Source organism: Ctenopharyngodon idella, chromosome 16 (assembly GCF_019924925.1).
Source record: "Ctenopharyngodon idella isolate HZGC_01 chromosome 16, HZGC01, whole genome shotgun sequence".
In the NCBI taxonomy this organism is placed as follows: Eukaryota; Metazoa; Chordata; class Actinopteri; order Cypriniformes; family Xenocyprididae; genus Ctenopharyngodon; species Ctenopharyngodon idella.
In genome coordinates, this window is record NC_067235.1 from 23,175,001 (window position 1) to 23,200,222 (window position 25,222).

At 36.5% G+C, this 25,222-nt stretch overlaps 2 protein-coding genes across 4 annotated transcripts in view; both read right to left on the minus strand.

Moving 5' to 3' along the window:
- The window catches only part of vps72b (vacuolar protein sorting 72 homolog b), a 23,448-nt gene extending 741 nt beyond the window's left edge, over window positions 1-22,707 (minus strand). The window contains exons 1-6 of one of the 3 annotated variants that reach the window (XM_051866602.1): window positions 5,630-5,827; window positions 5,280-5,410; window positions 4,557-4,709; window positions 1,939-2,062; window positions 653-829; window positions 423-567 (exon numbers count right to left, since the gene is read on the minus strand). In XM_051866602.1, the coding sequence (XP_051722562.1) occupies window positions 423-567; window positions 653-829; window positions 1,939-2,062; window positions 4,557-4,709; window positions 5,280-5,396 (716 nt within the window). In that variant the 5' untranslated portion in view covers window positions 5,397-5,410; window positions 5,630-5,827. Of the gene's footprint in view, window positions 1-422; window positions 568-652; window positions 830-1,938; window positions 2,063-4,556; window positions 4,710-5,279; window positions 5,829-20,541 lie in introns of those variants that run through there. The other 2 variants (XM_051866605.1, XM_051866604.1) reach the window with 2 other exon arrangements.
- A 1,053-nt stretch (window positions 22,708-23,760) lies between these two features.
- mcl1b (MCL1 apoptosis regulator, BCL2 family member b) lies at window positions 23,761-25,141 on the minus strand. The gene is made up of 3 exons (XM_051866610.1): window positions 24,643-25,141; window positions 24,167-24,417; window positions 23,761-24,029 (listed from the first exon to the last, which is right to left on the minus strand). Exons 1-3 carry the CDS (start codon window positions 25,001-25,003, stop codon window positions 23,913-23,915), a joined length of 729 nt encoding a protein of 242 aa, XP_051722570.1. The 5' UTR covers window positions 25,004-25,141; the 3' UTR covers window positions 23,761-23,912.
- Between the last annotated feature and the right edge of the window lie 81 nt (window positions 25,142-25,222).

A 25,222-nucleotide genomic window follows, 5' to 3' on the forward strand; every position in this document is an offset into this window, starting at 1 on the left:
TTTTTTAAAGTGTTTTTTGATTGTTTATTCTATTTATATTATACGTTAAGCATGTTTGTTTAAATAAAAAAAGAACTCAACAGTACTTTTGAAAAATGTTTAAAATAATGTATGTAAACATTAGATGAAAAACAAATAAAAATGAAAAAAAAAAAAAAGATAAAAACAATCATATACTTTTGATTCTGTCTTTTTAGGTCAAATTAATGAATGAAAGTATTTGTAAACATAAGAACACTTCAGAGACTTTATCTCCCCAGTTTTAAGTGCCAGGCAATATAAAGATTAGGTAGATAAAAGTGTACGCCCCACCTAAGATAATGAAAGTCTAAGTCTAAAAAGCAAGAGAAGTAAAAAATAAAAGTCAAAAGCAAGAGAAGTACAAAGACATTCAGAAAGAGATGTGGAACCAGTAGAAGTACCCCTCTACATCCACGTTTTCCTCTTTAAGAGTGACGTCCGACACCAGAGGCATTAGCACGGAGTGAAATCTGATAACAGAACCCACACACTGACGCTTCATATGAACCTGTCGTTTCTTGTCTGCCTCCAAACGCTCATAGTTTTCTGCAAAAAAAATCACAAACAGCTATTTGCATTCATGTTTTATAGACAGAACAATTTGCAAAAGTATGAGTTATCAATTCCTCACCCAGTGATCGAAGGTTAATCTCTGCTGTGACCTTGGCTTCTGCCAAAAGTTCAGCCTGTGTCAAAGGTCGCTCATGTCTAGTACCCTTCCTTCGACGTGGAGCAACCTGCCTCTCCTGCAGCCTCAAGTACGTCAGCCGTGTGTGTTCGGTTGTGGACTGACGTACAGACTTCCTGTCTAAGACAAAAACAATTTCCTGATTCACTACAATTCATCAGATATTGATTTGGATATGTTTACTAACATTCATTCTGACACAATCTCAAACAGTTTATGATGGGGTCGCCACGTGTGTGAATTGTTGGCTTTCCAGGAAGGGATTTAAACTTAACTCCTTGACAACTTATTGATGGAATTTATATCTTTGGTAGCCAATAAACACATTTTATTGCATTGGAAATCATCTAATTCACATGAAGCAAAACTATGACTACAGGGAATGCTGTTTTGTTTGTTTTATGAGCTTAGAGTAAACATGCAATAAGAGGTTCATAAAAATCTTACTATTATTTTCGGAAACATCTGTTATCATTTACATCTACTCACTTCCTGTTGAATAATGTTGTTGATAGATAATGTTTACTTTCTTTACAGAAACTATTTTTATGGCAGTCATTTCCTAAGAAGGAGGAAAGGTAAATATGTAAAAATACAGTTTGTATATCATTGCATGAAGTAAAAACAAATTTCAAGCACTCAAAATCACCTTTAATATTTCGCATAATGCAACAAAATTGATAAATCAGATTAATTGATGTAGTTCTGAACTCATTTTAACGGAAAGAACAAATGAAACATTATAGAATATACTTACACTGATCACAAAACGTTTGCTATGTACAGTCAAACCAAAATTTATTCAGACACCTTGAACATTTCATTCATTAATACAGTTTATTCACTATAGTTTAAAAAATGGTAATAAAATATGACAAGATCTCAGAGTTAAACTGTGTCAGAAATAATTAATCTTAATTATGTCAGATGACACTTAAGCAAAACATGGTCAGGTCAAAGTGTATGAATAATTTTTGGTTCCAAATTTTTATCAATGTTACTGGTAGTCCACCGTATGAAGAATTTTTGGGTATAATATGTCACAGTTTACTTTATTTTGCTATCCTCACTTACATAAATGAACTTTAGTGTCCTGCACCCACTAATAAAAATATATCAAAAATATCAAAAATGTCTGAATAATTTTTGGTTTGACTGTATTTTTGGTTTGACTGTATGCATGTGGTTTTGTCACTTGTGCATGTCTGAATAAAGTGAAAGACACTCACTCTTGCTGATGTCCTCCTGTAGTTCAGGGGGGTTGTATTTGTCGATCTTTGTCTTGTCTGTCCTCCTGGGCAGTTCAGCCAGTTTCCGTTGTTTAGGTTTTTGCCGCACCACTTTAACTGGCTCCTACGCAAACACAAGGTTCTGGGATTACAAGAGGCGTAAAAATGAACATTTTGTCATTATTTAATTTATGTACAGAATGTACTGGTCACCCTTTCCCATAAAATTACAATCTCATTTCCAGAAAAGTTGGAATATTTTGTAAAATGCAATAAAATCGAGAATCTGTGATTTGTTAATTCTCTTTAACCTTTATTTAAAGGTGCAACAGGTGATTCGCTACAAAAACATTTTTTGTTATACTGATTGAAAGTCTCCTTATATCCTGATAGCAATCACTATGTTAAATGGTCTAAATGTATTTTTATAAATATATATCATCTGCGGAAGGCGTAGGACCATAAAATATTCATGTAATTATTATATTCGGTCCGAATGAAATAATACGATGTATTACCTGCCTGTCAGCGTATGTTTTTACATTCCCTCGCGCACCCTGTTCGCGCAGACATCATACGTCATCAGCGCGTTTCATGCAGTTTATACAGATTACAGACAGACCTCAGTCACGAACACCGCAAACAAACAGGAGCCACCTTTTACAGTTCCTACCCAATCAAAACAAAGAGCTTATGCTGCGTTCAACCACCAGTGGCAACCTGCGACGTTCTAACCGGAGCTGTTCAGTCAGACTCATGGATGCGTATCCATGTCAACAGTATCAACACCGAAATGAATCTGCAGCAGTCAGGTACAAGCTTGCTAAGTTGTTTACTTTCATTATTATTATAATGTGCTTTGAGACATGAGGTAGTTTAACGCGTCTCTTGTGGCCGAGAGAAGCTGTGTGTGTGCGTGTTCATGTGTTTTGGAGGAGGCGTGGCTTTGGATGGCAATTTGCAGGGAGGGTGGGATCATATGCTTTCAATGCTAGCAGGCTAACATTAGCATTTCCCAGATCTCCTACTGCACCTTTAACTGAGAAAAGTACAAAGAAAATATTTTCAATGTTTCCACTGACCAAATTAATTGTATTTTATAAATATAAACAAATTATGATTTTGATGAATGCAACACACTCCAAAAAAGTTGGGACAGAGGCAAAATAAAAGTGAAAAGGTTATAGAATATAAAAGTTAAACTGTTTTGAAACAGTCTACAATAAGCAGGTAAATTGGTAATAGGTAAGGGTCGTGATTGGGTACAAAAGGAGCATCTTGGTCTTTGCAAGCAAAGATGTGTATTGGCTCACCACTTTGTGCCAAATATAATGAGAGAATTATAAACAAATCACATTTCTCAATGCAAGATAGCAAAGAATTTAGGTCTTTCAGCATCAAGCATACATAATATTGTCGAAAGATTCAGGAAATCCAGAGAAATCTCAGGCCGTGTAGGGCAAGCCATTTAACTTCTGTTGAATGTTCGAGCCCTCAGATGGCCCTGCATGAGAAACCATCAAGCTACTGTGTTAAATATAGGCACATCGACTCGGGAGTACTTTGGAAAACTGTTATCACTTAACACAGTCTGCCGATGCATCAAGAAATCCAACTTGAATCTCTGTTACGCAAGGAGAAATATATACATCAGTTCTATACAGAGATGCCGGCAAGTTCTCTGGGCCCGAGCTCATCTCAGATGGTCCAAAAGACAGTGGAAATGTGTGCCGTGATCAGATGAGTCCACCTTTCAGCATGTTTTTGGAAAAAACGGACATCGAGTTCTCAGTCCCAAAGATGATAGGGGCCAACCAGACTTTCATCAGCGACAGGTGCAAAAGCAAACATTTGTGACATGGGTGACTCGCATATGTGTGAAGGTACCATTGACTTGGAGGCGTATATTGGGATTGTACAGAGACATATACTGCCATCAAGATAACATCTTTCCTGGGAAGCAAGACAATGCAGGCCTTATTCTGCACATGCTTTCCTAGACACTCTACATCAGAGTGGATGTGCTTGACTGCCTGCCTGCAGTCCAGATCTATCGCTTATTGAAAATGTATGGCCCATCATGAAAAGGAGAATCAGACAACGATGACCACAGACTGTTGAGCAGCTGACTTGTATCAGGCGAGATTTGGCAAAAATTCCACTTGAAAAAATGCAACAGTTAGTATCCTCAATTCCCAAACAATTAAAAAGCGTAATTAAAAGGAAAGGTGATGTGACACAGTGGTAAGCATGCCTCTGTCCCAACTTATTTGGAGTGTGTTGCATCCATCAAAATTTGTTTACATTTACAAAATACACTTCAGTTGGTCAGTGAAAACATTGGAGATATTTGTACTTTTGTCAGTTAAATAAAGGTTAAAGAGAATTAACAAACCACAGATTCTTGATTATATTGCATTTTACAAAATGTCCCAACTTTTCTGGAAATTGGGTTGTACAAATAATGAGCACTTAAGCTTTCTAGCTTCAAAAAGGATGCCGAAGCACCATAAAACTAGTCCATATGACTCATCCACTCAATTCCCAGCATCTGAAGCCATTAATGATAGCTTTTTATGATGCTTTTATGGTGCTTTTTCTTAATAACTCTCCTATACCTTGTAGGCTTTGGTGACCACTCTGCTCTTCCGACGCGGCCCATCCTCCTCCTGCTCGCTGTCAGGTTCATCCCCTTCATCAATGTCAAAGTCACTGTCCACCTCATCTTCCGTTTCAGACAGGTCACCTTTATATTCTTCATCACCGGATTCCTGCACAAATCAAGTTTTGAGGACTCAATGTCAAAGATGAGGCACTGCATATGACATTATTACTGCATGGATTGCATTCAATAAGAATATATAATTTATACAATATCTAATTTATTAGAATAATACATTTGTATTAAATGAATTAATCATCAATATAATAAGCATCTGATCACCTTCGAATGAGGGTTGTATGCTTTGTATTAATTTGTTTAAATATGCCAGCCCAATTATTGTTCTTTTTTAAAGCTGCTTTACAATATATGAGAGAATATATATTGTGAAAATATCCATAGAATATAAATGTAAATGTTATATACTGTATATTATAGTAAAAACCCCTTTTTTAGTTATACTTTTTTGTGAATTTTTATCATAGGTGGGATAAATAAAAGCACAATGACTCCAGAGGGTCATGCGATAGTAATCTCCTTACAGTCTAAAGACACTAAAAATCAGGGTGACAGGGCACATTCTCACAGATACAAGTCCAAAGTATAAACGCATTACATCTGCGTAAATATGTAAACACAATCCCACGACAAGCCACACGGGTGATTTTTCATCACTCACGTCGTGAAATCCTCCATAGGTGGTCTTGTAGAACTCATCCTCCTCCTCTGCATCCAGCAGTCTGGACATGCGGTTTCCCGCAGTCTTTCGAGGAGCCCTGCTGAAAGCTAAACTCATCCTGACACCTAAATCTATTTCACAATCAATCAGATATGTAAAGACAATAAGATACGTATTTATAATAAAATTAATGACATGTTAAAATAGAGCAGGGTTAAATTGAGAGCAGATTTCAGGATAGGATTTAAATCTGTTGCGTAAAGCAAAATATTACTGTATCATCAGGTTAATAAATTGAAGGTTTTTAGATTATTATCAGACCATAACAGCTGAATAAACGTCAGACTCACTGGTCTAATGTGGCATTAAGAGAGTAATCGATGTAGAGATCTTGTTCCAGACCAAACTAATAGAACTGATGAGATTCATCGCACGGCCACCAGATGGCAGTAGCCCGACAGAGGTGCAGTGAGTAAACTAAAGTACCCTGTGTTGGGAAATGATTATTCAAGTTCATCCTCTGAAACTTTGTGACACCCACACAGACTATTAAAGGGATAGTTCACCCAAAAATGAAAATTCTGTCATCATTTGCTAACCCTCAGGTTGTTCCAAACCTGTGTAAATTTCTTTGTTCTGTTGAACACAAAGGAAAATATTTTGAAGAATGTGGGAAACTGAACAGTTCTGGGGCACCATTGACTTCCATAGTATTTTTTTTCCTACTATGGAAGTCAGTGGTGCCCCAAAGCGGCCTGGTTACAAACTTCCTTCAAAATATCTTCCTTCGTGTTCAGCAGAACAAAGAAATGTACAGGTTTGGAACAACTTGAGGGCGAGTGAATGATGACATGGTTTTCATTTTTGGGTGAACTATCCCTTTAAAATGACATCAGGAAAGTATATTAAATTAAATATACAGTTATAGTTATATAGTTTCCCCCACACTTTTTCACCAATGATTTGTCATGATCATTTTCCCATTATTTATCTTGTGTGTTAATGGATAAAGAGTTTAAAAATAATTTTATAAAATCTGCACTCTTAAAAAGCAGCATTTGCCAAATGAAATAATTTAATGTCGGGCATAACCTTAAAAAATATATATATTCACTAATTAATCTGAGATATTGCCAAGTAATTTGTGAAAGGGTGTGATAGAGTGGCTGCTGTTCTCCTTGTTATTGAAGTTGTGGCCATGGATCATTAGCATTCAAGTGTAAGCAATATGATGTTTCTATAAATAGTAGAAAAAATAAATAAACACTATTTTATGTCTATTTATATGACAATGTGGTTATGTTATGCTTGACGAATCATGTCGAGCATAAAAAAAACAACAAATTATGAATATTAAATAAGAGTTTTTGAACTTTTGAACTCTGAAAACTGTTTAGTGCACTTTGTCAAATGTTGTGTACTTCATATATAGAAATAATGAATAATTTGCTCATTTTTATGATTGGCAGTGTCATTCGCTTACTCATTTGGACGTAGTCCTTTAAAAAATTCTCAACGAAACCTAGATTAAGTTCTTCAAATATTTCTGATAGGCCTAGTATTAATCACAAACATAAGCAACATTCCGAGACAACTTCCTATCGTTATCATTTTGCCTTTTGACATGAATCAGTTTTAAAGGAGGGGTAATGCTATTTCATGCATTCTGACTTATTTACACATGTTTAGCATGAGAATCCAACTCACTAAAGAGTTGGATTCTCATGCTAAACATGGCCAAAGTTTCAAAACACGAGTTGGACGTATGACAGAGTATTTCTGTGCCAAAAATACTCTTCCATATCCTCACGGCTTTTTTTCAAGTGTCATCAGAATGGCCGAATTCCTTGTACGGACACTTCTCCCGGAAGAGCGCGCGCGCACAAGTCGACCAGAGCGAGAGAGCAAGGGCACGCCCATCAACACTCTTCGTTCGGCTTTACGGAATCATCAGCAGCGCTGCACAGGACTTGCTCGAGAAAGATTTGTCACTTTGTTTTTAGACCACGAAATCATCAATGTCACCAAAGAAGTGTGTTTTTGGTTGTGAGGGAAAGATGACCTTGCTTCCCAAAGAACCCAGCGGAGCTGAGAAATTTGTGCTCAAGCATTACATTGATGCGCTCTCGATATTTGTTATTAAAATAACCATAGAAACTGATAGTTGCAATCACTTTTTTATTGGTTAAAATTAATGGAGAATATCTTGTGTTTTTCTGTGGCTGCTCGAGCACTCTGGATCGGCGCTTATGGTTTCATAAACAAGGCCCAGTTCTACGCTGGATTTACAGATCGTTTGAAACTAAAAGATGGAGCGGTCACAGTGATAATGATCTCAGTCATGAGTCGGAACCACAGGTGGTGCGCGAACTGCATCAAATGTCTGTTTTTTTTGGCAATAGGCGCCTAAGTGCATATAAAGTAAACAACACCAACGTAGTGAATTCATAAATTCATTATTCATCATTCACTATATGCTATATTCATTATAGTGATTCAAAAGTTATCCAGGGATAATGCGATGGTGTATTGCGTGTGTTTAATATATTTGTTTAGCTGACTATTGATAGCTTGAAGCCGATCTCTACACAAAAGCTGCGCGTGCTCGTGACAGCTCGTCACTCTATCTCCGCTCACACGACACGCCTCCAGGCGCTCGGCTGTTTTCGGAAAGACTTGGTACAGCGTATGTATCTTTTATAAATATGATAAAACTAAAGACTTTTTGGCGATATGAAGGATGCTACTCTATAGGTACTTAAGTTTAACATGAGATTGGCAGAAACTGTGTGTGATACCCCCACTTTAAAAAAAAATGCTTTCAACATAATCTTTTTTCCCAGGTAGAATAGCAATGCAAGTTACACTGAAAGAGACTGATTCTAGATTTTGCAGAACTGAGAAAATAGCTGCTCACTAATCAATCCTTAAAAGTCTGTTTGTATCCCGCTGCAGGATAAATGTGGGACATACTTCAGATTAGCCAAAATGCTCTGGTTATTATTTAATACATGAGGATTTGCTGCCAATACATCAATGATTTGCCTCTATAGACCTTTTAAAGGCCAAATATTTTAATCAAACTGAAGATGAAAGTCATCAAAACAATGTCTGGGGACTTTACCTTTGAGGAGTTGAGGGGAAAATACCAAGCCCAAACCAATGAAATGATTTTAAATTTTTGCAAAAGTCCATGGGGGGGAAAACGAGAAAGGAGACTAATTACTCATATTACAGGAAACTGAAATCTATACCAAACAACAACACTTTGTCAAACCGTAATCCTTTAAATGAGATAAGAGGTACTCATTACAGGACTAGAAAGTTAAAATCTACCTTAATTATTAGTATCTTGGCAATGATTAAAATAACCCATTCTGCAGGAAGAATTCCCCAAGAGATTAAGATCATGTGGATTCCATGGTTCTGTATTTGTTTTCCCTTTCCTGGTGTGGGAAAGGCTAAAGTACGTCTATGAAAAGTCACCCATGCAGATCTCTATCTCTATCCCCCCCACATACACACACCCACACACACACAAACATACAAGAGAATTCCTATATACAAATTTCCCTTGATGACCAATATGCAGGGATTATAAAAGATATATAAAGTATTATTTACCAAAATGGTGCTCATGGCATTTTTTAATCTCTGAATTTAACATTGATAATACACTTTTAGTCTTGTCTGGAAAAGTAATGAATGCAGTACTGAATTCAATTGTCCTTGGAACAAAGCTGCAGTGTATGTTTTGAGCAAACATTCAATGTCATTCCTTCTCAACCCATTTACATTCATTTGAAAACCAAAGGTGAAACATGTGCACACCTTCATCCTAACTACAAAGTTTACATACTTAAAATGCTTTAAACACTTGGGCCCGGTTTCACAGAAAGGGCTTAGACTAAGCCAGGATTAGGCCTTAGTTCAACTAGGACATTTAAGTACCTTTTATAAATGTACCCTAGAAAAAAGCATTACTGGTGTGCATCTTGAGACAAAACTATGGTAGTGACTATTAAGTTATCGGTTCAAGTTGCTTTCAGTTAAAGGTGCAATGTGTAAAATTTGGGAGGATCTATTGACAGAAATGCAATATAATATACATAACTATGTTTTCAGTGGTGTATAAAGACCTTACATAATGAACCGTTATGTTTTTATTACCTTAGAATGAGCCATTTATATCTACATACACCGCGGGTCCCCCCTCCATGTCAAGTCGTCATTTTGCGCCGCCATGTTTCTACAGCAGCCCTAAACGGACAAACTGCTCTACAGAGCGCGTTTAGTCACTATGTTGTTCTTCTTCTAAATTGTTCGTGTTTTTAGAGGCAGCTTGCACAGTCACTACGTTGAATACGCACGAAGAAGAAGTAGTAGTCGTTATCTGGTTTATTAGAAGTAGAGACCATTCTTTGTTAGAAGTTAGAAGAAACCTCATTGCTTGACTGGCTAACGTACTCTCTGCTGTCTTTGACTTGTGTCGGCCAGACGGCCACCGTAGCTTCTCAAATCACGCGAAAGGGAGAGGTGAACTGCCGTTGGTTGCAGTTAGCAACTTCACCACTAGATGCTGCTAAAATTGACACACTGCACCCTTAAAACAGCTCAAACATGCATTCTAGTCTGGGACTAGCTTAAGCCTTGTCTGTTAAATAGGGGGTGGGTGTTGGTGTTTTTTAAACCATAAAGCAAGTAGATTTGTTTTGAAGCTGTTTAAAAATGCTCTGAATTATTTCTCTGGCATGCATTCATTCCTTCCCACGCTGAAGGTTATTTGCGGTAGAGGTGTGTTAGCATTGTTTCAAGCATAAGGAATAAGGAAGATGGTAATTCCGGAACACTCCTCCTAGATATGGCAATGGAATGCAGATGTAAAGCTTCTCTCTGCCAGATTACAACCATTTTTGACTCAGTACACTAAGTTCTAGTTCAAAAAGTCCTAGAATCATTTAAAACAGCTGATTCTAGAATTTCTCTGTTGAGAATGAGCTGGTTTCGGCTTTTAAGAAAGAATGCTAATGCCGTCAGTGAGGGCTTTCAGAATAGTATTTGGTTTCTTCTTTCTTTGATGTCTGGCTTTCGTCTTCCCTGTTTCTCTCTCCCTCTCTCCCTCCTGCTGTCTCTGTAGAATACAAAAACATTTGTGAAACTGAGAAGAGACACGCTCATTCACAGAAGAAATCGAAGCACCCCCTGACAATATTGCATTATATTGCATCGACATTAGTAGTGTTTACAGACTGGAGACTGTTTGTTGTTGTTGGGCGGCACAGATCTCAAAGGCTCTTTCGTAGGCCGTGTGATTGGTACCATATGAAGGAAGTTTTTGTTTGGGCCACTGAATACAGACATTATTCTGAGGGCTACAGTGGAAAATGATCTCACAGCTTCGGAATGTGAAAACACGCCGCTGCTGGGAAGCAAGGTTTGTGGGGGTGTTATATATCCCCTCTCACGGGCTCATTTAGAATGCAGACCACACAGCACTGAAATAAGAGGCAAGATTTGATCAGAAGAAATGATGAATCATATGAACATCAGACATCATGTACAAACATGAGTAAAAATGTCTTTCCATTTAAAGGTTTGTATCCAGCGTTATAATCACACACAACGCACCCAGTACAAAAATTAGTCCAGTTTGACTTGTTTGACCCAATTAGTATTAATAGGTACAGTAAATCTCAATGGGACACGTATGTTTTTGAGGTGTTTGGGTTATATAATGTTGTTGAGTCTATAAATTAGGTGTAGTCTGCTTTTGTCTGAGCTGTCATTCCCTTCTGCATCAGTGTCCATGTCAAAAGCATTACATCGTGACATTACATAAGGCCAGTGTTCTGTTTGGGCATGTTTGTTGACCGGACTGATGTTTTGACCTCAGAACAGAATGTTCTTGTCTGAATCCATGGTGACGTAATGTCTCAGACGTCCAGCCCACCGCTCACATCATGACCTCTTTTTTCTTCAAACAGAGAGATGAGTATATCTGCTTAAAAGCATTCTTTTGAGATTCTGATCAAGACGTAAGCATCAGTATCTTGAAATTACAGGTGTAAATCATGAGCACATGTTTGAAACAGTAATTTATGTGGCATTTTTTCAAAAATAGGGTACAATGAACATTTTTGTGCATATAACCTTCTGTTGATTAAACGAGTGCTTAAACTAACTAAAATCATAGGCGTAATTTGCGGGTGGGACGGGTGGGACATGTCTCCACCACTTTTTGCCAGGGTCGATATTGTCCCCACCACTTTTTGAAACATCTCACGGCACGGATGTATACTAATACAAAAAAAAAAACATCTCTAGTTGATTAGCAATTTGTTCGTTTGTGTTAAATAATAGGCGATCTGGCGCTGGGATGTGTTGTTTTTGAAATCATGTTGAGCGCTCGTTGCCGCTGTTATCAGTGGCGCAACAGTGTTCTCTTTGCGCTCGTGCACAGTACGCAGTCTTCACACGGACGAGCACTTGCGCTCGTACACAGTGCGCAGTCTTCACACGGACGAGCACTTCAATCTATCGCTTTTGCGGCCGCAGACTCTATTCGTTCCGATTAAAAATCACAAACAAAATGCACATAAACGTGTCTCTGCTCTTGATAAACAATCACTGATGAACATCTTTGGTTTTAATGAGAAAAAAAAATAAAATAAATAGCACGAGGGCGGATTAGAACCCAGAACCTCTGGCATGCTGAACAAAAGTTCTACTTCTAGTCCATCAGGATAATCTAATACTAAATGCGGATTTACATATTTTCTGACTAATGTAAATACGTTCGAGACTAACAATATATTGTATTATAGTAGATGTAAGGACGAAACTATCATATTAAACATGAGTTCTATGTCAATAAATTTTGTGGATTTATTATTGTAATGATACACACACATTCCTGATACACACATTCCTGTCCCACCCACTTTTTAAAACAAAGTTACGCCACTGACTAAAATATAAGAGGTTTGCCATTTTTGCAACCCGGTTACAGTTTAAAAACCATACAGTATGTATGTTGTTTTTAATAGATATGTTACAACAATAAAAACATCAAACTAAATAGACAGTAACAGGGTTCTGATGAAAAACTTTACTGTCACTTTTGCTCAATTTAATGCATCCTGTGGGACACAAACTAATAACTAGACTTCATAAATGGCTGTGACATGCTAACTAATCATTAAAATGGTTATGTGAACAACTGTTTTTGTGGTTGATATATGTTAAAGGTCAAAATGATTTGCACACTTAATAATATCTCTGAAAAAAATGTATTGCTGCAAACACCAAGCAGGCAGTAAACTCATTTACCAACATAGCATCACTTTGCTTGCATAAATCTTCATTAAATGATCCCCCAAAGTGTGAAAATATGCCATAAATCAGTTTAAAAGTGTCTAGAATACAGAAGTAAACACCACAGCAGGGGTTTCAGGCACATGTGACTGAAAGGTGGGCAATTAAAATGACAAGATATACCTCAAACAAACATACATATACGCATACACACCCCGTACTGACAATACAGCTGTACAAGCACATAATGTTCTTAAATACACATCCTGCCATTTACGAGCATAAGTGTTGGATAGTTGATTGAGTATTAAGATGTGATTTTGTTGTTTACTTCAGTTTAATATGTGCTTTTGGACCTTTTGGTTCAGAAAGAAGTCAAGGTGTATTCTCCTTCAGGCATGAAACTAATTCGTATTAATAAAAAAGGGTGCACCGCATGCCAGTCATACCTGTCCTAATGACTTATGGTACCGTCATAACTATACTCACCATCTAAACACCCACATATCCTTCATCACCTACGCAATGAAACTTGAAAGGCAGTAAAAAGATAATCTTTATGCATGCCTCTGCATGCACTTATCAATCAGTTTGTGATGTTATTCACAATTTGATATAAACAAACTGATAATCATTTAAAACTTAGTAAATGCCATTTGTTCTTTCGAGTTGAATAGTGTCTAAATGAGTCATTAATTGAATCTAGCAATTAAAAAAATAGCTTTTCACAAAAAAATCTGATCAGCTATTTAGACTATGCAAGCAATGTGTTTAACAATGACAATGACGAACAACAAGACAAAAGATAGAATGGTGGAGTCACACAGGAAATACATTCAATTCTTTTTGATTGAAAAACTTAATACAATAGCAAACTATTAATGAAATGAAAACGAAAAGCAAAAGTTTGACTTTTGAATTTCTGGTAGTTTGTCACAGCCGTTGTTGTTTGGCAGAACTCCCAGGTTGAATTAGCCAGCTTTTATTTTCCAGAAAGGTGTGGGAACTAGATCAATAAATGGCAGAACACAATGACATCAAAACATCAGGCTGTGACTGCCAACGGACTGGACTATGCCATGCTAGCAACTTCAAAAACAAACAGGGCAAGCTGTGTCACGCTGTAGGTGACATCACAGGCACTGTATAGCAGCTCTGTGTACATTGTACATTTCTGTGGGGTTTAGAGAGAGCAGCATTTGAAACTTCAGGTCTACTACTAGTGAGTGCACTGAGATACTGAGATGTTTAAAGTGAAAATGACAACAAAGCCCCACTGGAAATGTGTTTCTAAGTAACTGAGCCCTGCATGGGAAAAAAGAAAAGAGATCAACTGAAATAAGAGTCGGTCGTGGGAACAGAACAGTGACAAGTTCTCACATGTTTATAGTTACTGTCAAGTTCACTGTCAATGTCAAGGTCAGTGTCCTATCGGAGTATAAATAACTTGAGTTCAATGTTATTTGGGAGTTCTTACAACATGGTACAGTATTTAAACTATGACCATATGAGAATTCATCTTTTTTTTAGGCATTTGAGGGCAAGAACTCCGTCAAAGAAATATCTTTTAATTAGTAGGTATTAATCATATATAAACACATGATTTTTTGTACGTTTGGATATGCATTGATATAAATTAATAAATACATAGACATTTACTTTATTAGCACACATTACTAGTCTCGTGGTAAACAATTAAAGGCACAGTATGTACGATTTTTGGATTAAAATATCCAAAAACCACTAGAACAATGTTATATATTTTGTTGACTTGTGTACTTATATTATCCCAAATGTTTCCAAGGATGTTTAAATCCAGAGAAATAAGCCATTTTAACCAGGCCACGGACCGTGTCAATGACATCATGCCCGCATTACCCTTGATTTCCGGAAACTCCAAAGACGCTTTAATATATTATGTGTTTTATTAGATAGGTGAGCAACTGTTTGGATATATTCATTGACAGAACACTAATCATTGATATATAGCTCAACACAGTAAGTCTTATTGTTTAAATCTCGTTTTCTTGATTTATCGCAAGTAACGTTTACCATACATTGATCTAGCTTACTGCAGTGTGCAACAAGTGTCTCATAGCAGCTGCCGAGTGAGCATTATAACAACTTTCAACACACAAATGTATCTAATATGATAAAACAGCACTGCTTTACCCCACATACGCATGACCGGAAGAAGCGGAAGCGGTCATCTGCAGCATAATAAAAGTTCTGCTGCTCTCGAGTCGAGTGTCGAGCTCGTCTCTCATTAGCAATTGCTACAGCGGCCTCGTTCCACTCCAACGGCTTTCAGCCACACACTGCTTCATACTACAGTAATGTTAATAAATCTTTAATACATTAGCTCATCCATTGATTTTTGGATTTTGGGTTTTTGTCCTTCTTGTGTGTGGGACTAATTTTTACGCATCTCATCCCAAGCCTCTGTTGCTAATTCCAAAACGTCATTTCAGAACTAGTAACGAAGGCTTGAGCCTTGATAGCAGAATAATAATGTTGATACAGTTATTAACGCAGTAACGTATTTTCTGGCAAAAACCATGACAATAATTTGTTGTTTTTATCCTATTGTTTACTATATTTATTTGTTTGGTCGGTGTCGTTGTGGGTTTTGGTTCTTTTGTGGTTGTAGGCTGTAAGGACCTATTGAAATAACTGAAAGATCTGCTAGAACTACTTTAGCCGTGCGTTTCCCTGAAAGTAATTGCACACCTTAGAACGTTGGTCAACCAATCAGATTCGAGCATTCAACAGCCCCGTAGTATAAATATACAATATACTATAGATTTTTTACCACACCTAACATAAATCATAATTACATCACGTTACAACATGAACATTTAACCTCTTTAATCTGATTTGCCAACAGTGCATCTGAGACTCTAAGGTTATCTGAAACTCCTATACTCAAGCTGACAAGGTGGATCAAGAAAAAATAAAAATAAAACAGTTTGAACATGTTAAATATATTCACAGAATGTTTAGCGTCTGACAAGGAGTCCTCTGGAACATTGTTCACTAAAGGAATTTGCGCAGGTATCCAAACCTGTAATAGCAAGTTTTTGGCATGTACAAAACCCCTATTTGATGGCAGTGTTTATGCAACAGAAATGTTCAATACTCTAAAACTTTTGCATAATACCATGTTGTATATTGAAATATGGATGAGTTTAAAAAAAACAAAAACGAAGACACCTGCAAGTTGCTCAGAACCTTTGGCCTATTTACAACTTTATGCAGCGCATGAAAAACAGCTGACAGGTGAAAAATGATCCCTTTATACTTGTTTATTATTTTTATTGTGTTGTGCATGTGCTTACATAATTATCATCTGCAACATTCTGAGGAGTTAGTCAAAGTGAAATGTTTGTTCATTTGCATTTTTTCTCAGGCAAAGTTTTACACGCCCTGGAACAAACATGCTGCAGCAAGACATTCCATTGTTGACTCCTCTTCCATAACACTTTGCATTTTGCCTGCATTTACAGTGTGGGTATTTTGACATTCAAGAATTATAAATGTATAGACACAACAACAACAAAAAAAATTATAATAATTATCTAGCCCACCACAGATGCATCATGCAAAATAATTGCAAATCATTTTCCAATAACTTCCTGGATGTAAATGGGTGTGGTTTTGGCTGTTTTTTTCTACACATTCCTAAAAGCAACAGATAGCTGCAAAGAGAATCAACAATCTTGCATAATTAGACATGATTAATTAATTAATAAAGCAACATGAATTTCCACAAAAAATAATAACATCCCAGCTAACAAAAAGTTCTAAGAATGCTTTGCTAATGTTCCCATTACATTATGAAAACATTATTTCTGAATGTTTTAGATGTTTTAGATGTTTTTTAGATGTTCTTTTCTTGGTTATGCAGGAAACATTCCATTTTATCATTTGCAAACATTATAGGAATGTTACTTTTGAATGTTCTCTGAACATTCTAAAAAACAAGTAGTAACATTTAGGCTAAAAAACATAGATGGACATCCAACTACAACATTTCAGAAGAAAAAAAATGCTCCATGATCGATGTAAAGCTTATGTTTTTGTGCTAACATTCTGCGAACATTATTAAACACCATATAACTTTGAACAAACTTTTAATGTTACTGAAAGAACATTTGTCCATAACTTTAAGAGAACCTTGGCTAAAGCTCTGAGGACATTCCCTGTTAGCTGGGCTCTGTTCCTATTTTTAAATGACAGCATGTGACAAAAACTTCAGACATCATAAACCTTTAGAACAGTAGAAAGGAGAACTCCACTGACAGAAAAAAATCCAAGAGGACTGTCTTTTTTGCATTTCCTCTTACAACATGATCTCATCCACTAAAAAAAAAAAAAAAATTCCAGTACTTCATGATTACCAACCGTTTTGATTTGATGACTTGTAGTAAATCATTACACAGTTTGAATCTTAAACATTTGATTGTGATTGGACAGTTTGGATAGTAAGATTAAACAGATCAACCTTAGACAGATCAAAGTACAAGCCACATACAGAGTGTGTCCAGTCTATGAACCATTCTTAAACGTCATCCCTCAATGACAACAGCTGTCAATATCTATTTGTGTTTTGGGGGCATTCAGTCATCTTTTTTTATCATTTAGTTGGTTGCAGGAGCAATGTGCTTTATCTTAATCTGCAATTTGTCCTTTTTATCTCTTTATGCTTGTCTAGATGAACAAAATAAAAGTATACTCTCACAAACAGAAACCTGTTTTAACAATATAATATAAAAATAAAACAATACTATATACTCCTGTTACATATTATGCATAGACTGCAAGACTATGTCCTTTCTTTTTGCATTCGCAGGTCTGATCAAAGAGTGCGGTTGTGGACAGTGGCAAAAGTACCAAGATGTTATTCATCCCTTACCAGAATCTTTTATAAAGAAAAGTGAAAGTAACTCAGTACATTTTTATTTGGGTGAAAAAATTTACCTACTGTACAAGCATTGGTGTAAGAAATGAAATGTAACATGAAAGCTATTCAAAAAGAAAAGTGGACTGGACACTAGTATTATCATTTCTGTTTTTTTATAAAGCAAAAATGGTTCAGGAATGGTTTGAGAAGCACAACAACGAGTCTGAGGTGTTGACTTGGTCTCCAAATTCCCCAGATCTCAATCCAATTGAGCATCTGTGGGGTGTGCTGAACAAACAAGTCCGATCCACGCAGGCCCCACCTCGCAACTTACAGGACTTAAAGGATCTGCTGCTAACATCTTGGTGCCAGACACCACAGCACACCTTCAGGGGTCTAGTGTAGTCCATGCCTCGACGGGTCAGGGCATTATTACAAGAGAATCTGTTCAGAGTATGCGATATAATAATAATGTCGAATTATTCAAAATATTAACTTCCACTTAAATTAAATTACACTTAATATACAATAATAACAACAAAAAGTATTTTAACTTATTTCACACTGCTAATATGCTCTATTTAGAGTGAGTTGCTTTTTTCTTTTTCAAACCTCATGATTACCATATTTCATACAGCTGGAATTACCATGGTACAGAAATCATACTGATTGCACAAAATTTTGACCACAACCTTTTCACAACACCAGTCAGTCTCAAATGTTCTGAGTTGGAGTCATTAAATAATTTTGACAATGAATGTGTGGCATAGGTCAATAACCCTTTGACCTTGTTTATTTTACAGTATAAACATCAGAACTGACCACATTGCCACTTAAAACAAGACTGGACCTGCTACCTGTCAACCACACGTCATAGAATAAAGTCACCAGGTTTGCAGTCATTATGAGGATTTAGAGTAAAATCTCTCAACAAACATACAGGCACCTAAATCTAAGAAGTAGCCTTCCATGGTGGCTATACCTGACACTTACTCAGTATTTCTCAATATTCTTCTATGTAAACATAGAAGTGTTTTAACCACTACGACTGGAGTTCTCAAAGTGCATAACAATCAAAACACAGTTAAATGCAATATGAAGACAACAGATTTTTTAAAACTTTTGCTAATTTAAAAGTTGCATTCAACAGCCATTAAAACATCGGCATTACCACATAAAATGTGCAGTAGCTTCACCAACATAACAGTTCAGAATGTTCAAAAGCAGTTTATTCTCAAATATAATCACAATATTGTACCATCTTTGGTACAGCTCTCCCAAACAGAGTAACATGTTTTGGATCACATTTACATGTGCCAGACTTAATGAGCCTACATAAGAAGAAAAAACGTGAGAGAGCCGGAATAAGGGAAATCAGATCAGATAATGAGATTTTATTTACATGGTTAATACCAGTCGACAGCCTACCACATGTGACTCTTTGCTCATGCGTTTGTGTACATAAAGCAAGGAACACTAATTGCAAGACACAGGTCAGGCAACTCAAAGACAACAGTGAGTCAGGACAATCTTTTTCCAAGGATATGCTGACTAACATAGACCACTAGGAACTGTTTACCCATTTAACCAGAAGATTATACATTTGAAATATTTATTAAATAAATAAATTACACATTAAAAATAGTCACTTGAGGTTGGCAATTATTTTTTTTGATTTTAGAGCTTTTATCTTTATGACAGAATGTGGAAGTGACGTGTTTTCCCTCGTGGAATCATGCTATAGGGGAAAGGTCACAGACCTGATGATCCAGCAATGACCTGCCATGACTAGCAGAAATGTTCTTTCGCCAAGATTACCAAAACATAAAATCTAAACACTGGGAACTTAATACAAAAAAGAATAAATAAATACATACATACATAAAACCTTGATAATGTTAAACAGCAGGGTAAATGATCGCTATGAGCAACTAGCATCCCTGCAGAACATGTGATGGGATCATTTGGACAATGCTTTATGGCCAAAGAAACACTATGCTTCACACAATAAAAAAACACATAAAAAAATCACATACAGTAATTAGATCTCAAACTAAGAACAAGAATAAAAAATAACAATACAGATTATAAAAAAGAAAATAATTTTTACTTAAGATAATACAATTTTTATTTAAACACCAAATATTCTATAGGTATTTTCTGCCTGTTTCATACAGACCAGGGGTTTTCAATTTTTTTTCAATGCCAAATTTGATCAAATATTATCATCCTCATGCGAGGGACCCCCATCTTGAAATTTATAAGGCAGTTATATATTTATAAGTATAAAAACCTAATTAATACTGTGGGGGAAAAAAATATTATAAATGTGTCGATTGTGTTGCATTGTGTATTTTGTATTGTACTGTTATATGTATTATTTAAATCAAAAGTTATCTATATATTTATATTTTAAAAATGTTATTTACTTTAATCAAAGGTTTTTATTTATATCAATATTCTTGTAATTTTAATCAATTTTATTTGTTTATCTAGTTAATTTGTTATAATTATATATGTATATATGCACTGTTTTTGTCTAAACTTTTCCACGGACCCCATAGCATTCCCTGGACCCCTGCTTGAAAACCCCTGCTTTAGACAATAATGCATTCTCCTCCTCCTTTTGTTCCAGTCAATGTTCTAATAACAAAAGCAGGATATGCACATTGTTTGTACACTCAGTATTTATCTGTACTTCATTCTTTACATTAACTAGCATTATGTTCCACTGGATATTTATCCACACTAAGTAGTCTGTTGTATAACGCAGCTGTCTAGAATGTTTGATTCTGATTGGCTGATGGGCGTTCGAATGTTTTTTGAATAACAGCATGGCTATGAAGTAGTTTTACCCTTGACCATATTACAGTTCCATAACACTTTGTCAGTTTATTTCCCTTATTTTAAAGAACCTTCATCAGTAAAAGATCCACAAAAACACTGGCCAAGCAAATAAATCTATCACAAATGAGTGGCTTTTAACCCCTCATTGAAGATGTCTGTTGTGTGATACTTAAAACTTGTGTTATCACATGGCTTTACCTGTATTCCACTGAGTTTAACAGCCATGTGCCTCCTGGCTCAGGTAACCACAGCAGGTGCTTCTGCAGCGAGCTGGAGGATCAGGTGAGGCCCTGTGTGTGTCATTACCATAGTCCTCATTAGACCCCACGGATGGCCTGTAACCAGACACGAAGCCAATCTGAGCAAATAAGCACACTCACACAAATATTGTTTAGCTTAGCCAGAAAAACCAACTACAGACTTCTTCCTAATGAAGGACTAAAACCTTTTAGGACAGCTGTTTGTCAGCAGATTCTTTTTCAAATAAACTCAAAATGTTTTAAGTATAGACTAAATTGTTTTTCATCCTGTAAGCAGATATCATGGATCTTTAAAAAAAGATGTTAAAAATTTCTGTATAAAGATATGTTGAGAAGGAAATTCCTGGTTAAAGGAGTTAAAGGGATAGTCCACCCAAACTGGGAATTTGTAATTTACTCATTGTCATGTCACTCCAAACCGGTTTGACTTTCATTCTTCTGTGGAACTCAAAAGAACATATTTTGAAATATGTATGTTTTTTGTTGTTGTTCGTGAAACTCAGTAGGGCCCAATGTTGATTTGGTCCCCATTGACTTTCAATGTATAAATAAAAGTTTAAACCCTTTTCAGATTATCCTCTTTTGTGTTCCACATTTGAAAGAAAGTCAAACCTGTTTGGAGCAACATGAAAGTTAGTAAATTATGGCAGAATTTTCATTTTTGGATGAATTACCCCTTTAAGGCATTCGTTTATTGTTTTATTTTTTCTTGCATTGGGTTGTCAAATATGGGAATGCTAATGAAACAAATCATTTCCACTGAAAACTATTTCTACCCTTCAACACAGCATTGAGCACACCTTTACCAGGTGTGATAAACCATGAAACATACAATCTGTCTCAAATCTTTTTTATAATAGAGCAAGATGGCCACCTTACATCAGACTTTTGCTGTATCCCTAATTAACCACACCTAAACAAGCTAATCAAGGTTTTCAGGATCACTAGAAACTTCCAGGCAGATATGTTAGAGCTGAACTCTGCAGAATAGTGGCCCATAAGAAGCAGGATTGGACACCTCTCCTGTAGAAATACAAACAAAGCATGTTCTCTAGCAGATGTTAATAGACGTCAGAACATTTTCCTTCTCATTGGACCCTCACTGGAGATCCTTGCTCATGGTTCATGACTTTTCCAACTGACTTTTTATTATCAAGACTATGGGACGCACATGCAAAATATTAAGGTATTTCCGGAATGGCAACTCATTATAAATTTCCATGTCACTATGGAAACATTTCCTGTGCCCTTTTTATAGGCACTGGAAGTCATTCACTAAGGAAGTGGACATTCCCATGCAAGCCACTAAGATCTGATTTCATTCACAGGGATTTGACCAAGAAATGTTTTTAAACTGTAAACTGCTGAAGTTTCTTTCAACCCCATGTGATTTTAAAACTATGACCATTCAGCATTATACATAAATGTGACTCGCAGAAGTGTAAAGTCAGTAAAGTAAATCACACGGTTCTACTGTGTGACAGTCATATTGTTAACAGACATTACTTCCACATTAAAAAAGCAAGCTAAACTGGCTACATCCAGCACCTTCCGGCAAAAAGTACAGCAGACGAGATTAAGAAACCAATTGAGCAATTTCCCTGTAAAAGGAAGGATCAGAAAATAATGACGAACACTGAGATTGCATTATGTAACGCTTTCAACACATTCTACAGTTAAATAGCAAAAGGAATTCATATTTTGTGCTAATGTTTGTTTTAAAATGTTCAAAAACTAAAATTCTATTTGAGCCAAAACCAGTTTACAGATAGCTGACAGTCAGTTCACAAAGTGGCTGAGCGGTTTGGTCATAATAGTCACGGTAGTGACTCATCATGACAGCCAGAAGGATGGCGAGGGGTTTGTATATTTATAATGAAGTATTAATATGCTTGGGTCCCCTGAGTAGGGAGTGATTCAACGACGTGACTGAGTAACACAATGAACTCTTTGAAATATGATGTGTATGAATGGTATTCATCAATGAGTTTCTTTGTGCCACCGAGTTTCACTCTGCCAAACCTCCTAAAACATTTCCGCAGCAGAGTGCAACTTCTTTCCAAAGACCAAAATGAGAATATACACAGGAAATGTCAACTCTTGGGCAATTTACACAACTCTGTTACAATGAAGTATACAGATAATAAGCTAGAAAACCTTTGAAGCTAATAATAATGGGCTATATAAAGCACATATACTTTGGACTTATGACCCAGCCATAACTGTGTACTAGGTTCTTTGTGGTGAAGGATTAAAAAAAAAAAATAAAAATACAGGTATCAGCTTGTTGGTTTTAATTTGCAGTTTAGAGAACAGAATATTCACAGAAAAAGGTCAATGACCATAACATGTTCTCAAACTTCTCTAAACATTTCAGTGTAGGTTAACCAGCAGGTAAAGAAAACATTTAGCAGCCTTGTGGCCAAAAGGGTAGTTCACACAAAAATGAAAATTCTGTCATTTACTCACCCTCAAGTTGTTCTAAACCTGTATGAATTCATTTCTTCTGCTGAACACACAAAAGGATATTTAAAAAAAAAAATATTGGTAACCAAACAGTTGATGGGCCCCATCGACTTCGTCATTTTTTTCCCCATACTATGGGGCCCCCTAGACTTCCATCAACTGTTATATTGGTTACCCATATTCTTTAAAATATCTTCTTTTTGTTCAACAGAAGACTCATTCAATTTTGGAACTGGAGGGTGAGTAAATGATGACAGAATGTTCATTTTTGGGTGAACTATCCCTCTAACGGTTATCATAGTCCTAAATTAGGACTCAAAACAGAACCACCATGAGGTTTTAGATAAAAGCATTAAAGCTTATTTATAAGCTGAAGCCAGCACCTGAAGTTATGTGCGGGATACGTGTGCATTACATTGCAAACGAATGTTTCTGAAACAGGAAGTGACACCATGAAAATGTGGTGTTGTACTACAATGGTTAATTACACAATTTATTTTTAGTAACTGCAACAAATAGTTGTGAGCTTTAATATGCCAACTGTGCAATTCCCAATTCAGCCATGTTTATGAACATCATGTCTGTACAGAACACTGTGGGAAGGGATGACAATTTCACATGTGATTGTGTAAAAAAAAAAAAAAAAAACGAATCGAAAGTGTTACCTGCAATTCAGATCAGAACAATTAAATGACTTTAAATTTCACTTTTAATAAAAAAATAGTTTTTATCTACAGCACAAAGTCATACAAAAAGCATTGTTTGAGATTGAAAAGAAAAACATGAATTCCAACTGTTTTCTCTCTCAAAAAAGTCCTTTTCTTTTACAAAGTCCAGGTAGATTCACCGTATCAAATAAGCAAGTGCAGCTCCGAATGTAGCCACACTACCAATGGCCATCAGTGTGTTTCTCACAGCCCCCTCTGTATCTGGGACATGAAAAAATTCCACAAAGCCATCCTATGGGAATAAAAAAAAATATATATATATATATAAACCAAGTCACATATACACCAGGTGATTACAGGTTACAAACAAAACAAAAAACAAAAAAAACAAAAACAAAACAAGCTCATATTATTGTGGTTAAAACTCACCCATGCTTTGTTTTTGAGCAGCCAGTCCCGCTGGGCTGTGAGAAGATAGGAGGAGATCTCTTCCCCCACCAGAGTCACACACTTGCTAAGTCCTCTGTCATTCTGATGCTTGCACACAATTGCCCCAAAAGTCAGCAAGCTGGCAATTCGCCCCCAGTTTGTGATGCCATCGCTGAAGATTTCTGTTGCCAGAGTCTTGATGAAACTCACATCTTCTCCATTCTGCTCCAGATTCAGACGTGCAATCATACCTGAGAGAGTCATATGTTAGAGGGCACTGCGGAGCCATAAATATGGTAATACGTGGCATAAAGTGGAGCAACCTGCCAGGCCAGGTGCGTGTGTGGAGGGTGAGGCTACCATAAGACTCTTTAACTTTAACCTGTTCTTATCAACCACTAAACATTACGAAACAAAGCGAAAGGGAAACAGTAGAGCGCTGCATGCTAAAATGAAGCAAGAACTAATTAAATTACCTTTGTAAGCGATTTCGTGCTTTACCACGAGACTTTCCACAACCCTCTTCATCGTTGACAGAACCTGTTTTTTTCCCATTTTAGAATGAGGGAGTCCAGTAAAGTTTTTTAAGAAAATGTCAATAATTTCTCGTGTTTCCACAGCAAGGGACGTGTAAGCATCTACTTCCTCGATATCCGACCCAGGCGAGGATGGTACCGAGCCTTGGAGACCGTCCCCTGTAAACTGGTTCTGGGGTTTCCGCTCTGGCATTACCAGTCTCTTGCCACCAAACCCGCCAGAACTGTTGACGTTAAGAGCTGTTAATCCAATGCATGGCCAAAAGGCGTTGTCGTTTGAAACTTTACTTCCAGGGAACATTTTTGCAAATTCACATCAATGCCTTTAATCCAGTATATCGACGATGCATTTGAGAGGAAACGTCGCCTTTCTAATTTTAAACTAACTCAAATCAACTACATTGTATGTTGTCTAGGCAGAAGCGTAGAACGAGAACTGTCTAGATATTTATACGTTCTCTCGGTGGGCGGGACTTTTGATATGTTTGGTCTAATGACCAATCATTGACGACGCACGTAC